This window comes from Salvia splendens, chromosome 12 (assembly GCF_004379255.2).
Source record: "Salvia splendens isolate huo1 chromosome 12, SspV2, whole genome shotgun sequence".
NCBI lineage: Eukaryota > Viridiplantae > Streptophyta > Magnoliopsida > Lamiales > Lamiaceae > Salvia > Salvia splendens.
Window position 1 is genome coordinate 4090402 of NC_056043.1, and position 17448 is coordinate 4107849.

Below are 17448 nucleotides of genomic sequence, written 5' to 3' on the forward strand. Positions count from 1 at the left end.
GGTCATGGATGGAAGTGTTAGAGATAAGAAAAAATTCCGAGCCTGTATAGGCGGTACTCTTACTATTACAATCGAAGAAAAAGAACAACCACAATGGAATGGGAATTACAATGAAAAATACAACTAACTAATTTTAAGTTGAGTTGAGGAAAACCTATTTTTGCAAGACAAATTATGCTTAGGCGCTTAGTCTAGTATTCTCAGATTGGCGTATTGCCCTCGGAAATAAAACAAATTTCTCCCAACGTGTAAAAGCATCTTAGACCCGCTAGACACCGAAAAACTTGACAGGATTCTAAGAATCGAGCAAACACTTTTATGCAAATGCAAAGGCTTATTATATGCACAATAACATGGAAAGGCTTGAGACAAGAATGTTTTTGTTGATGTGTGTTCTTCTAATCCAAACTCAAGCCTTTATATACTCACAAATGGGCACTTGAAGGGATTATTAATCAAGTTACCTCATAAATTATGAGTGATTTCCTTGTTATATTTTTGGATATAAATTTATGAGTGATTTCCTTGTCTTAAATCTCGTATTAAAAAAAATGCCACAAATAGCATGGGATGGAGAGAGTATATTTAGTGTATCATTTTAAATTTTTAAGTATGAATTAATTATTATTTAATTCTTTTTAACAATCAAATAGATTAGTATAACCAAATTTAGTTAAAATAACTAATTTATGTGAAATGGCATGTAATTATCAAATAAGATTTATTGCTGGGCTTATTGAGAGATGATTAGGTCAAGATCAATAATAATAGTCAACATTTTTATTCCTTCAATCTTGTCACCGACCAATTGGGAGTCCAATTGGTTTGACTCGTGTCTTCCCATTTTATCAAAAGTAAAATAGAAATAATGAATCCATATTTTCATTTTCATTTTCATTTTCATTTCCATTTTTTCTACCTTCGGTCCCAATTCCAGCACATATAAACCAACATTTTTAAAAAAATCTATAATAATAATCCCAATTTATCCTTGTGATATTTCGATCCACAATCTATTAAACATAAGATAAATATTTTACCAAATAAACTGTACTTTGTCAAAATTTCTTATGCCATGAAAGATGTTATCATGGATTCCAATCGATGACTGTTGACCACCAGGTCGAAACGCCATTATTGTCGCTCATCACCCCTATTCAAAATTTTAGTTGTAAAAAATATGAATTGTGTTAGGTGATATTACTAATATTTAGGGTGCTCTCGAATGCACATGGATACGAGTAATTTATAGATAAACACGTGAATATTGTAAGTCGTTAAGATTTAAGTAGGGAGTTGCTTTATGTTAATTTACAATTTAAATTTTATGACTATTTGATATCTAAGTGATGCTAAGTAAAAACTATTGTGATATATATTCACAATGGGGTTGCAATAGTAAACAAGAAATTGAAATGGTTATATCCTTTTCAAAGAACTAACGTGGAAAACATAGTACTTTCTTCGTCCCATAATAGGAGTTATATTTGGTGTGAGCACGAGTTTTAAGAAATGTAAAGAATAGTGAGTTGGAAAAGTTAGTGGAATATGAGATCCACTTTTTTATATTAGTTTATAATAAAATGTGAGTAAGTGGAATGCGAGACTTACTTACTATTTATGATAGTGAAATGTGACTTTTATTGTGGTACGGACCGAAATGGCAAAATTTGATTTTTATTGTGGGAAGGTTGGAGTATATCGTAATTTGTGACAAAGATGGATGAACTTCAACAACAATAATGTTGGTAAATGGCAAAGGTGGACACTTATATATTTTTATTTTGAATAAACACACAACCTTATAAGCGATAAAAACAAAATAAAATTTATCTACGTAGAAGAAAAAGCTCAAACCACGGATAATGAGTTGCAATAACCAAAAAACAAAACCAATAACAAAGGTGAAAAAACAACTACAAGAAACACAAAAGCAAGAAATAAAGGCAAAACAACCAACAACCAAAGAAAAACATCAAATAGAAAATCCTATAGTTAGGATTCCGCACAAGGCTTAGTAGTATAGCCACGACCACATCCGGCGGAGGATGGAGGAGGAGCATCGAGGGGTTTGTGACAACCACCTGGAGGAGGACTAGGTGGCGGATTCACTGTAAAAGGAGTGGGGGGTTTGTGACAACCACATGGAGGAGGTGGTGGTGGAGCTACAGGGGATGGCGGCGGTGGAGGACTAGGAGGAGGTGGTGGTGGTGGTGGTGGAGATACAGGGGATGGCGGCGGTGGAGGACTATGATGAGGGGGTGGCGGTGGAGGTACAGGGGATGGCGGTGGAGGAGGGGGAGGTATGTGACAACCACATGGAGGAGGTGGTGGAGATATAGGGGATGGCGGTGGCGGGGGAGGTATGTGACAACAACCACATGGAGGAGGTGGTGGTGGTGGTGGAGGTCTGTGACAACAGCCACACGGAGGAGGTGGTGGTGGGAATACAGGGGATGGCGGTGGAGGAGGTCTAGGATGAGGAGGTGGTGGTGGAGATGCAGGGTATGGCGGTGGAGGACTAGGGTGAGGAGGTGGTAGTGGAGATACAGGGGATGGCGGTGGAGGAGGACTAGGGTGAGGTGGTGGAGATACAGGGGTTGGCGGCGGCAGAGGAGGAGGTATGTGGCAACCACATGGAGGAGGTGGTGGTGGGGTTACAGGGGATGGTGGCGGCGGAGGTGGTGGCGGTGGAGGTGGTGGAGGAGGTGGTGGAGAAACAGGGGATGGTGGCGGAGGAGGGGGTGGTGGCGGCGGAGGACTAGGCAGAAGTCCTTCGTCCCCACCACAATATTTGTAGCACATGCATTTCAGTAAGGTTCCTTTGCAATGACCGTACAAGAAGCCTTCTCCTTCACAAATTGTATTACAGTTACTATCACGGAGGCAAATACCATGGAATACATTGCTTCTTGTCTCACATATTCTTGCTTCAACTTGCATCCTCACTTCATTTTCTGCAATTCTAAAATGTTTCTTAATAATTGACCTTATTTTCAACAAGAATAATTATGTATATCTAAAAATGCATGTAGCAGTTGCGTAAAATCAGAATAAGTTGAAACAAAAGAAGCAAAATCCACAGCATTCTTGCCATGCCTTTGCAACAGCTAGATTTCACATCTACATACTAAGAATTCATTTGGTCCTATATATAGCTAGTATACAACTTTATTATTATTAATGATATTTTCTAACTACTCAATTTGTATAATGACAATTACTCTCCTTTGATCTACTCATTAGAATTTAGAAAACAATCATGAAACTATAAACATATAAAAGTAACAACACTAATCTCCTTTAATTGTAGCTTAAACTAATATTTAATGGCAATGGTAGGGTTAAGATGCATAAATTGGAGAGCAAGTGAATGATTAAAAGAAAAGTGGATTCATATATTGGTTATTATTTTTAAATGCACCCACCTCATATATTTCAATTAAATCACATTCTGGTATCACTTATTCATTGTTATTAGAAAACTATAAATTAGCCGAATTAATATTAATTTGCAATCACATCGAAAGAGATCGATCAGTTGCGTTTGAGTAACTATGAATCATACAAATATTAATCACTTGATTTTTTTAAAAATGAATTGGTTCTTTTTAGTAATCCCTCACCCTTCTATAATGATACTCATTTTGTCCTGTGGGTCCCATATTTTGAGAGCTTTCATTTTTGCAAAAGATCATTCGAAAAGCAAAATTTATTTTGCAAATGATTTTTTGTTGCATTTGTCTAATTGTAACATGGAGTATATGAATCTACGTGGCATTTTAACCGCCACATGGAATATAATTATGTAAACAAATTTTGTGACATATAGTAGTATTAATTAGTTTTATTAGGGACAATATTTAAGTTCAACAGAGTAATTCAGATACATGTGAGCTCTCAAGACCTGATCATGAATTTTCTGTTGACATCCGATGGTTGGTCACCGCGGCCCTGCTCCGGCTCCTGCCCAGCATCTCCCTCGTTACTGTCGCCATTTATGTTACAATCTTTTTCGCAAATACACTTGAGGCTGACGCTTTTGCAGTGGCCAGATAAGAAACCCTCTTGCTCACAAATGGAAGAGCAGTTACTATCGCTGAGGCAGAGCCCCCGGAACAACCTGCTCGGCGCCGAGCATAAAGCTGCTTCACTCGGCATCATCTCTTCTACAATCACAAACATTATTCATTGATTAATATATTGTACAAGTAGATGATATTCATGTACATTTTGTTATAACATGGTGTTTGATTAATATATATTTAGTCATATACTCTAGTATTTAATTTATTAGAAAAACTGTAGATGATGGAGAAATTGTACACTTACGAAAAGCCAAGAGGCAGAGAAGGAAGAGCGAGAAAGTTGAGAATTGCTTAGCCATTATTTGTATTTTGAGTTTGATATTTGAATCACGTATATGCATTGCCTTTTTATAGAGTCCATAAATTCAAGAAAAAAGGGAGTACTAATCTTATTTTAATTCCAATAATATCCACTCCCATGACTTAACATTCAAAGATAATGGTCTCATCATATTTCGGTTGTTTTTAAATGCATCCACCTCAAATGCATAAAGTATAAATTAATGCCAGATAAATATTATTCCCCTCTGTTTTATTATAGTTGAGTTATGTAGTATTTTTTTTTGAGCCACCATATTACAATTGAATTCTTTTCTTTATAACAAAATTTAACATACATAATAGTACTATTTCATACTCATAACTTTATTTTTATTTTTCTCTAATCTTACTTTTTCTTTAAATATCACTATTTTTTATCTACTTTAATGAGAGATTAAGTAATTAATTTGTTAATAAATGTCAAAAGAGGTGGAGTTGGTTTATATTGCATTTGCGTACATATGATAGATGATACTATCTCCGTCTATGAAAAATAATTTTGGTACTGGATATCACGAGTTTTAATATAAAATTGATAAAATAAGATATAATATAATAAAAAAAAGTTATCAAGCATTATTTTTGAAAAATGAGACTTGCCTTATCAAATAAAGAAAGTTATCGCGAATAGATAGAGACTTATTTTAGTAGAAGTCCTAAATTAAAAAAAAATAGATCTATTTTTCGGAGATGAAAAGTAAATATTACTCTATTTGATTTTGGATTTTGCAGTATGCCTTTTAACCAATTTACAAGTCGTCTTCACAGATAAATAAAATGAAGTAATAAATTGCTATAAAATCACAATTACTTAATAAATTGCTATATAATCATAGTTAACCTACCCCCTTATGTGGTATGTGGGAGAGACTTGAAATAATGGAATGAATGAAAAAATTATTAACAACACTAATCTCCTTTTGTAGCTTAAATTTATATTTTGCACTACTGACTTGATTCTGGGTTATTAATTTTAAATGCATTTATCTTTTAAAAAAAAGATACAAGTCATCTGATCTAACGAAAAAACGTTTATTGACGAAAATATAGTAATAAAAAAAAAATTCAGTACGTAAATACTTTTATGGTTAATTTTAATTATTAAGTGGACTCCCTAATGATTCGGTTATGGCACTAAATTTCTGTCGCAACGTCAAATTACCAATCCAATAAATAGTTTTATTACAAACGAAATATTGCTTATTTAACAAATCAGATACATGATCATGAATTTTCTATTCACAGCAGCGGCTGTTCACCGCCGCCCTCCTCCGGTGGCCCCTGACCTTCATCTCCCCCATCACCGCCACTGCCCTGTTCCGGTGGCCCCTGACCTTCATCTCCTCCGTCACTGCCACCATTTTCGTTACAATCTTTTAGGCAGATACACCTGCGCCTGAGGCCATCGCATTGGCCAGATATGAAACCCTCTTTCTCACAAACGGAGGAGCAGTTGCTATCTCTCAAGCAGAGCCCCCGAAACAACTTGCTTGGCGCCGAGCATACAGCTGCTTCAATCGCCATCATCTCTTCTACAAATTTAAAATTTCAGTAAACATTATTTATTGATTAATTAATAGTATATAGTGTACAATTAGATTATATTCATGTATGTTTAGTTATCATGCATCATGGTGTTTAATTAATGTATATATTTAGCTATATATATTTAGTTAATTAGAAATAGGGAAATTGTAGACTTACGAAAAGCCAAGAGGCAGAGAAGAAAGAGCGAGAGAGTTGGGAATTGCTTTGCCATTTTTTGTATTTTGAGTTTGATATTTGAATCACGTACATGCAATGCCTTTTTATAGAGTCCAAACATGCATAAATTCAAGAAAAAGGGAGTACTAATCTTATTTTAATTCCAATAATATGTACTAATGATTATGATGATTTTACATTCGATATTATCATAATTCGTTTTTTTTAAATGCGCCCACCTCAAATAAGCATCCAAGCATAAAGTATAAATTAGTTAGAGATAAATATTAATTAATTTGTTGGTAGATCTTAAAAAGAGGTTGAATTGCTTGCATTGCATTATATTTACATACATAGTGAAGAGGAAATTAACATTAAAACTAAGTTCATTTTCATGATTGTGTTATAAGTATTTATTATGTATGAAGAGGAAATTAACATTAAAACTAGTTCATTTTCATGATTGTGTTATAAGTATTTATTATATAGAGTGAACTAGATCAATGGAACATGATCTTTCACTTTCGCTCATAAATGGTACTTGATCTTTATTTTATATCATTTTTGGTACCTGATGCAATTTTCACCCCAAATTACCCTCTAAACAAATTCATTTTTCCATTTGTGTCATAAAGCGTATTTTGGGCATTGACAAAACTAGTACCAGAAGTGATATTATAATATCTTCTCTCATTCTCCTCACTCTTTATACTATTATTATTAATCAATATTAATATTATTATTTTGATATTATAAATTAATAATTAAATTATTTTTAATGTCATTTAAATATACTTAATCATAATTATATTTAATTATTATAATAATATCATTGTTATAATAGTAAAAACTAGTAGTAATTAATAAATAATAACTATTATTTTATATTAAATTAATAACTAATCAATATAGTCTTAATCAAAATTTTAAAATTGTGAATTGTATTCATAATGATAAAGAGTTGAATATTTTTTGTTAGGTGTTTCAACCCTAAAATGAGTATAAATAATTTAATTAAAAATATTCAATTGATTTAATTACTTTAAATAATTAATTTAATTAAGTGTTTTGTTATTGATTTATATTATGAATGCAATTAGATGTATGTATAAAACACTAAAAGAAAGAAGAAAAAGAAGAGTAAAGAAAAAAGAAGAAACATAAACTAAGGAGGAAAAAGAAAGAAGAAAGGAAGATAAAATACTAAAAAGAAAGAAGAAAATGAAGAAAAAATAAAGAAGAATAAACTAAAGAAGAAAAAAAGAAATAAGAAAGGAAGAAAAAAAAATCACATATTTGGTTCTATTTAATTGAAATTTCCAAAAATATTCTCCATAACAAAAAAATCACATGTTTGGTACCTATGGTTATTTTTGTCATGAGATACCAAAAACGATATAAAATAAAGATCATGTACCTTTTATGTGCGAAAGTGAAAGATCAGGTATTATTTATGTAGTTCACTCTATTATATAATGCCAACCACTAACTCATAGTCGGTAATCATTAATCTAAACACACCCTTGAAGCAAAATAGACTCTAAAAACTTTCACCCTCGAAATTTTCTGAACAATACTGATAATTGTCCTACTAACTGACTCTCAATTATATAAAAGAAATTAATTATATACGTATACTCATAACCCCTACCCCCTTCCATTTGTATTCATATCCATTTACTTGGATTTATTTTTTCCTACAATGACTCACTCCACTTCTAATCCTAATAAAATTTAATACCACAATAATTGTGTAGTATAGTACTCCCTTCGTTCCTTGTTAATAGAAACGCTTCTTTTCGCATAAAGTTTAAGAATAGTGTGTTAAATGGATAGTGAATAAAATAAGAGATATGAAGAGAGAATACAGTAAGAGAGATGAAGAGAGAATAAAGTAAGAGAGATGGTTACATTTTGCCAAAAATAGAAATGACTCAGTTAACTTGGAACTTTCCGAAATAGTAAAATGACTCTATTAACATGGAACGGAGGGAGTACATTCTACTCTCTCTATTCCATATGGCCATTTACTTGGATTTATTTTTTCCTACCACTTCAAATCCTAATAAAAATGAAATAATTGTGCAGTACTTTCTATGACATATGGTAAGTCATATTCCCTTTTGGACACTCATATTATATGTGAGTCATTTTTCTTTTTAGCAAAAGTAATACATTTATATCTCTTACTTTATTATCTATCATATTTTATTCTCTTTTCATCTTTCTACTTTATTTTTCCCTATTTTATTATCTCTACTTAACTCATTTAACATCATTTTTCATGTCCATAAAAATGCCTTTAACTATAATAGAATGGAAGTGGAGTGGTATTTTTCTATATTGAAATCGATTAATTTAATTTTAACAATTATATATATAGAAGTATAGAAGCCACCCTTATGCCTTATGTGTATGTAAGAGAGACTTTGGAATTATGAAATGAATGAAAACATATTAACAGAACTAATCTCCATTTGTAGCTTAAATTAATATCTTATGGACTCGATTTTGGGTTATCCATACCATAATCCATTGATGCGTTTATCTTAAATGGAGTAACATACAAGTCAATCTCTAGATTCTCAACCACATGAGTGGAGTATTATTCGTTTCGATGGATAAATAGTCAGAAATTTAAAAGATTGTGTCACGTTCAAGGGCGAAGCCATCCTTTGGGGTGGGGGGCATATATAGCCACTCCACCCAGTGGCGGATCTAGGGGGGGCAGGAGGGGGCGGTCGCCCCCTCCGTGCGACTATTTTTCCCTTATCGGGATGTAAAATTACCATGTTCGCCCCTTCCATTTGCCTCCGGCGTCGCCCCGAACAACAAAAGAAATAGCCATGTCCGCACTAAATCAAGCTAATACTATATATTCCGCCCCCTCCGTTTCCGGATCCTGGATCCGCCACTGACTCCACCAATGTTATAATTATGTAGTATTATATTTCTACAACAATTATAATTACAAATTTTGGTACAATTGACATTTTCGCAGTATTAGAAGTATTTGAGAGTCTCAATACTGTGGAAAAGAGTATTTTTAGGGTCTCAAGGGAATATATCATTATTATGGTAGAGTCCCAAGTTCATAAGTCGCTAGCCAGATTTACTTCTCTAGTCCTATAAATAGAGATGTACAATGTATCTCAAAGGTAACTCAAATCAATCACAATGTAGTCTTCAAGAGTTCTTCAATTTTATTTTCCGCATTTTACTTTTCAAGTGGAAATTCTACTGCCAATGCTATACAATGGCTATAGGCAACATCAACATAAAAACACCCACAGTTATTGACAACATTTTGGGCCCCCAACGTTAAATTCCTAGCTTGACCTTTGGTCACGATAGACTTGAATTCGAGACTTTTAACTTCGGGTATTAACTATTCTTCAACCAAACCATAATACACACGTATTTTGAGGTTATATTTGAATCACGTACACGCATTGCCTTTTTATAGAGGCCAAACTTGCACAAATTCAAGAAAAAAAGGTACTCCATTAAGCTTGTTTTAATTCAATTGATAATCACTTCCCATGATTTTATATTAAATGATAATGGACTCATTTTTCGGTTATTCTTTTTAAATGCAGCCACCTCAAATAAGCATTCGTGCATAGATCTCAAAAGAGATGGAATTAGCTTGCATTGCATTTGCATTTGCATACACAATAATGAGGAAATTATCATTAAACAACCATAAGAGAAACTTATTTAAAAGAAAATGCAATAGATGATACTCCATTTGTTTTTTAAAATAGACATTTTGTACGTCAATCAAAATTAATCCACTTATGTTTTTTTTAAATCATATTATATTATTAATCTACTAAAATTACTTTAAGGTCATGTTTGGTTGATGAAAAAGTAAAGTTAGTAAGGAAAATGAATCCCGGAAATATGATTCCTAGTAACTTTACTTTCCTGTGTTTGGAGAATATCAAGATTTTAAATTTATATTTAATTTAAACACCAAACTAAAAATATACTTATTATTTTTTTATTTATAAAAAATAAAAATAATAATAATATAATTTTTTTAATAAATTACTTAATTACAAATAATAATAATTATATTGTTACAATAAATAGTTTAAATATGGATTATCTATATAATTGTAATTATAGTTACATGGAGTATTATACTCATTTATTATAATAATTAATATTATTATTATTATAATTATAATATTTACGGATATTATAATTGAATAAATTTTACTATAATTTAAAATTTTACTACGACTTTATTGATTAATTATTAATTTATAAAATATAATATTTATTATTTATTATACGATTTATATTATATAATTATATATTAGTTACTTAATAAATTATTGATTACTAATCTATTATGAAATATTATAAAATATAGTTATGATTATGATAATTTTAATCATGGTTATTTATTATACTGAAATTCAGTACAATTTATAATTTTAAATTATTTTCAAAACATTATAAATAATAATAATAATAATAATAATAAAACTATATTATATTACATTAAATATCTAAGAATCCTAAAACTGCGAAAAATAATAATTAAGAAAAGTTAGGATTCAGAATCCTGGAATATTGTACTAGCTTTCATTATTCTTGGGATTCTGATTACTTTCACAATTTGATTAAAAACCGAAACAAACACAGTAAATTAAACTTTAATAAATCAGATTACTTTCCCAGACAGAATCCTGACAACCAAACATGGCCTAAGTAATTTTTCTCTTTGTTTCTATTTAGTAATTTTTGCATTAAAACACTTTTATCGTGTACAATAACTCCACTTTTTTTTTAATTCCTAATAAAAATTAATAACCCGAGGCTTGTCCCAATTTCCCTCGTACCTAGAAAAATACTCTCTACGTCCCACTTTAGAAGTCACGATTGAAATATTTCAAAAATATTAATAGGCCACACATTCAATAACTTTTTTCCACTCACATTTTATTATAAAACTAATATATAAAATTAGAACTCGCATTCCACTATCTTTTTTCACCAATTTTCTTTTATACTTAAAACTCGTGTCGAACTCAAATGAAACGCCTAAAGTGGAACAAAGGGAGTAGATAAATAAGCATCGTTGGATAACTCGCTGTAAGAGCATCCACAATGGCTTTCGCCCAGCAATAGCCCAACCATAGCCCAGCCACAAACTCCTCCTGCCACATCATCAGCACTAAAAATCCTTCTGGCACATCATCAGGACAAGCAAATAGCCCAACAATAGCCTATCAATAGCCTAGCCACATCACTCAAAATTATATAAACTGAATAATTGACAATCACACAAAATACGGAATTAAATTGACGACACAGATACAGGAAAATCTAATAATTTTATTTAAATTAAAAAAAATACATTTAAAAAAATTACATAATAAAAAAAAACTAACGCCGTGCAGTCCTCCGCGCCCACAACTCTTCAATTAAATCCTTTTGGAGTCGAATATGAGCATCCGTTTGGCGTATGTCGGCATGTGCTTGGAAGAGGCCGGCTTCATCCTGCGGGACCCCACTTCGTACGTTGGGGGCGGTCATGTCGTGGCTTGGACCGGCTTCATTATCGTCGTTGGCCCAACTAGTCAGTTGTACACCTTCATCTTCGACAATCATGTTGTGCATGATAATACAAGCGTACATTATATCAGCAATTCAGTCGATATGCCACAAACGCGTTGGACCCCTAATTGCCTCCCATCGAGACTGAAGCACACCAAATGCGCGCTCCACGTCCTTGCGCGCCGACTCCTGCCGTTCCGCAAAGTAGGCCTTCCTCTCATCTGATGCGCATATGATCGTCTTCACAAATACGGGCCACCTAGGTATATCCCATCCGCCAAGTAATAGCTCATATCATGTCGGTTGCCGAAAGCGCGTATATATAGTGTTTCGAAAATAAAAAAAAATAAAAAATAAAAAAATCGCTCGCCGGTCCGGAGCCAACAATGGCGGCGAGCGGACCAACGAGCGCATCGCCCAGAGCTCGCAGATCGGCGTGCGCTCGCCGATTTTTGCGCCGAAATGGCGCTCGCCGGTTACAATGGTTCGGCAAGCGAACCAGCGAGCACCTGAGATCAGCTAGCCGGTCCGCTCGCCGTCATTGTGGATGCTCTAAATCACATTTATTTGTCAATCTGTAATAGTACTTGAGTCTTGAACTCGTTGTAGGCGTTAAGAAAAAGTGGAGTTATCACACGACAGAGAATATTCTCTAACCGTTGTCAATAAACAAAATCACATAGCTTGTCTGTTGCGTCCCAAGACTCTGCAACATAACATCAAAAAAACAATTCATGTGCTTCCACAACAGTTCACATACATTACTATTAGTGGTACATTATTTCAAAGCCATCTCAAGAGGCTACAATTGATTTAATGAGACAATTCCATTTTCAAGCAACCTAAAATTCATAATGTCGCTTCTACTGCCTTGTATAAAACTCGTTTTCCCAGCATAAAACGAAAACAAAGACCCCTTCAAGCTGCTGCTTCTTACTTGGTTGCTGCCACCAAGGCCATATGCTCAATCAGGTCCAACACTCGGTTACTGCAACAGAAACACGCCACATCATGCACCGGAATACACAGCCTTGTACACACATCATGTGAGTGTGTGTGTGTGTGTGTGCGCTTGTCTGAGAGAAGGAGAGACATACCTGTAACCCCACTCGTTGTCATACCAGGAGACTAGCTTCATGAATGATTTGCTAAGACCCATTCCAGCGTTGGCATCGAATATGCTTGACCTACAATTAAGGTTCAACAATTATGTGCTGTTCCAGTACAAGGTAGTCTAGCATCTAGAAGGATGTAGATAAGAGGGGAAAATTATACCTCGAGTCACCAACAAAATCATTGGAGACAACATCTTCATCAGTGTATCCTAGAATGCCTTTCAGCGGACCCTCCGCAGCATATCTGAATATTAAGAGACATAAATTCTGTGAGTACCACAAATACACAAAGGAAAGAAAGACAGAAAAATCTGAAAGCAGAGATGAGGTTCTCATACCTTATTGCTGCTTTAACATCTTCATATGAAGCACTTTTGTCAAGACGACAAGTTAAGTCTACAACAGAGACATTAGGTGTGGGGACACGGAAGGCCATTCCAGTGAGCTTACCGTTAAGCTCTGGAAGAACTTTTCCAACAGCCTGAAATTTTATTTTAGATTAGAAGCAAATGGAAGAATTGCTGGACTAAATGTGTCAAAACTGATAACTGTCTAATACCTTAGCAGCCCCAGTTGAACTAGGGATGATGTTCTGCCCTGCTCCTCGACCACCCCTCCAGTCCTTCATTGAAGGACCATCAACAGTCTTCTGTGTGGCTGGACATAAACAAAGAGAACTAAGATTACGCAGGGCTATAGATAGGATAATTATGAGCAAAAGTGAAATTTCAAAATCTGCATGGAAGCAGCTACTGGCATAACACATACCCGTTGTTGCATGGACAGTCGTCATCAGACCCTCTACAATACCAAACTCTTCGTGCACTACCTGCAAAATTAGCAAATTGTAAGAGAATAGTAGATGATGAATGATTGCATGCCACAATATTGAAAAGAAGCTGCTCCTGAAAACTCATACAAACTAAAGGATAATCTACAATAGAGAAGAACTTGGATTTCTTAAGAACCTTGGCAAGAGGAGCAAGGCAATTGGTGGTGCAGCTAGCATTGGAAACAACATCCATGTTTGGTTTGTAATTATTTTCATTTACACCAACGACAAACATAGGAGCATCGGCTGAAGGAGCTGAGATCACAACTTTCTTAGCACCACTCTACACAACAACCTTTAATTAGAAGTGTTCATCATATGAAAAGGGGCATGTTAAGAATCTTACTGGTACTAACCTTCTTGTGCGCTGAAGCCTTTTCAACAGTTGTAAAGACTCCAGAAGACTCAATAACATACTCAGCTCCATGATCACCCCAGGGAATATCTGCTGGGTCCCTTTAGTCGGAGTATTGGGAGTTAGTACACCTTAGTGTGCTGGTTCTAGGGTGGTAACTAATTGCAATATATGGTAATACCTTTTGTTGGTTACTTTGATCTGCTTTCCATTGATTTCCAAAGTGGATTCATCAATAACTCGGATGGTCCCCTTGAAAGGTCCATGAGTAGAATCATACTTGAACATGTACGCCTGTAACATATTGCTAAGATCACACTCCAGAAGTAATCTACTATAAACATATATGTCCAAAGGTATTGCTATTCCAATGCTTGTTACCATTAAACATTTACCATCCTAGAAACATTTACAAATTGGCCCATGTCTATCATTACGTTACAAGCATCTATTCTGCCTCCAAATTTGTCCAGTAAAAAATTTTAAAAATCCAATCGTTAAATAAAAACATTCAACAATCAACCACAATGAGAATAGTTCAGCCATTTGAATGCAGAATCAGAATTGGGTTTAGCTAATCTAACAATCAGGTCAAGAATGGAAATGAAGCTGAGCAAGGAAACTGACCATGTATTTCACATCAATGAAAGGATCATTAACAGCTACCACCTCGATATCATCCCTGAAAGATGCTATCCTTAAAACTATTCTTCCAATCCGCCCAAAACCTGCATTATACCAAGCAGTTCAGTCATACTCGTATGCAAGCAGAAAGAATCCTGAAAATAGCATGTGGAATGATAAACTTCTTGTAGACGTATAAAGGATAGGAAAACATGAATTAACTATTAAAAAAATCAGAGCAACGATAAGAAACGATAAGAAACGATAAGAAAGAGCAGTTATATACATGAAAATATAAGAAGAATCATATTAAGGCTAAGCTTACCATTGATGCCAACCTTGGTTTTCCCACTGCTCCGTGACTCTGAATCAGTAAAGCATAGGAAGCAGCTTATCAAACAGACAAAACAAAACATAAACTGAAATCTAGAAAAAGAAAAGAAGAAAGTGTATAGGGCTTACTAAGGATGGTGGGAGGTACTTCTGTCGCTGTTGCTTTAATAGGACAAACAGTGCGGGCACAAATTTTCCTACAAGTTCCAAATTAAGTGTCATTTGAGATGTAACCCAAATAATGATAACATTAATGAGTTAACATTGAAAACATTCACTGAACTGTAGTGGGAAAGACTCCACTGGCAAATTAGCCCCGAATATACTTGACCGAAGGTTGACAGCATTAGCATTAAGGCCGAAGGATGCCTGCAAATGATGCAATTAGACATTAGAGATTGTATAAATGAACATCCCGCTATGCATCAAATACAAATAGAGCAATCAAGACAGAAAGTAACAAGTACTACTACTTAAGCAGAACATAACAAAATCCAACTTACGAAGCTACAAACTATACCATGCATGGACATCGAGTTCATGTACAAAGCAGGCTAAATCTTAGGCTGCCCAAACACGAAGAGATTTACAGGAATGAAATCATTAGCCATCACTTGAATTCCATCACTTCCTACCAGTGCTACAAATCGCAAATCCAATCACCCTAATCTTTACATTTCTCAATACTTGAAAATTCAAAACACAACCAACTCCAAATCGGGCAAAAATTACAGAAACGAAAAATCCAGAAAATTGTCCAATTTGTACATTTGTACTGCCAGAACCAATTTTTCAACGAAAACATATTTAATCAATCAATTCGATACAATCAAAGTGCATAAAAAGCATCTTGGGGTTCAAAACAACTAGAAAGAATTGCGAAACAGCTGATTTGAGCTCGATCTTACAGAGAACAAAAAAAAATAAAACAAACACCGAACCTTGGATCGGTCGCAGGGACGGATAAGGAGCGAAGAAGACAAGGCCATTTCTCCAGCAACCAACTCTTCACTGCGAAAACCTAACAAAAAGAAATGCTTGTGTATTCTTCTATATATAAATATAAATATAGATATAGAGAGAGAGAAGAGAGGAGAGAAATGAACAGCAGAACCCTAGAAAAATGAGAAGGGGCTTTGGCTTTTGAGGAGAAGAGGTGGGCAACTTGTTAAATATGCTCAAGGAAATGGAAGAGGCGGAGTTTATTAGGCTCGTGTCGAAATTGAGGAAAATTCAACAAAACGACGCCGTATCTCCCGTCGCCATCACTGTTTCTTTTTCATTGGGTCAAGCTAACCACAATGGAGCCCACCCTCAAGGCCCATAATGAGCCTGAAACTGTTGCTTTTTCTTCCGTGGGTGGCTTTGTCGTTTTGAGCGCCTTCTTGGTTGCCACGTCGGAATCATCTGGGGCCCACTGGATCTTTTCCCATTTTCTTTTCGCCCTTTTTTTGGTCTCATTTTAGAAGACAAATATTTCTGACGGTGCTAACTAAAATAAACCTAGTGCGATTAATCAATCATTTGCTATAACACAAAATTTTGATTTATAATCGATTGATTCCATTCAACTAATATATTAGAAGCTGAACAAACAAAATTTAAGGATTGATATTCAAATTTAAAGCGGTTAACCGATTACTCAATAATTAACCGCAATAAGAAAAAGTTACTACTACTACTACTAGTTTTCTTAATTTATATAGGACGAAAAGATTTCATATTTTCGAATATTAATTTGAAACATAAAGTTCACAAAAAATAACCCTATTCTCGATATAATTTTTTCCAAATTTTGCCAGCCTTAAATTGTAAAAAAATCTTATGAAAAAAGTGGGTGTGTGCTTGATCATATGTAAAAGTACACTTAAGAACTTAAGATATTTAACATAACTACTGTTAGTGTCATGGGCGGACCCACATAGACAAATGGTGGGGCTTTAGCCCTTAATGAATTATTTTTTTTGACATTTTTTTAATAAATTTTTATAATTTATTCCTATTTTATACCTATATTTATATTAAAGCCCTTATTAATCACATAAATTACCTAGAAAAACATTTTTAAACTATATTTTGAAAATATAGCCCTTACTAATGTTTATTTCTGCATTCACCCCTGGTTAGAGCTAATACATGCTTTACATGTGATGTATTCGGAGCTCGTGAATAATTGATTAGAAAGAACATCTTGTCACTTAAGTTGAGTGACATCTTGATTTCAAACTATACTTGATTTATTTCTAATTATTTTAGTTTACAATAAAGGGATATATATAGTATTCCTAAATATAGTTGAGGACATGGACGTCACTCGTCATAATTACAAGTGTAATGTTGACATAGAACAAATTAACTACATATGGAGCTTAAATTTTTTTAAATTTTATTTTATTATTGAACTTTATTTTTTATTTATCATAAATGGAAAGGGTTAGTTTAGGTGATGTAGTTGATTCATAGTAGGTAGACTCACCAAACTCCTCACGTGGTCCAACAACC

The 17448-nt window shown here is 34.0% G+C and overlaps 1 protein-coding gene across 1 annotated transcript; it reads right to left on the reverse strand.

Annotated features, from left to right (window-relative positions):
• Positions 1-12315: 12315 nt before the first annotated feature.
• Positions 12316-16120, reverse strand: LOC121758934 (glyceraldehyde-3-phosphate dehydrogenase GAPCP2, chloroplastic-like). Its single transcript, XM_042154370.1, has 15 exons — positions 16061-16120; positions 15888-15967; positions 15230-15315; positions 15076-15143; positions 14939-14977; positions 14617-14717; positions 14171-14283; positions 13991-14090; positions 13771-13917; positions 13571-13631; positions 13362-13459; positions 13141-13283; positions 12963-13046; positions 12785-12874; positions 12316-12675 (listed from the first exon to the last, which is right to left on the reverse strand). The coding sequence occupies exons 2-15, from the start codon at positions 15933-15935 to the stop codon at positions 12621-12623; spliced, it is 1233 nt and encodes a 410-aa protein (XP_042010304.1). The 5' UTR covers positions 15936-15967; positions 16061-16120; the 3' UTR covers positions 12316-12620.
• Positions 16121-17448: the final 1328 nt, after the last annotated feature.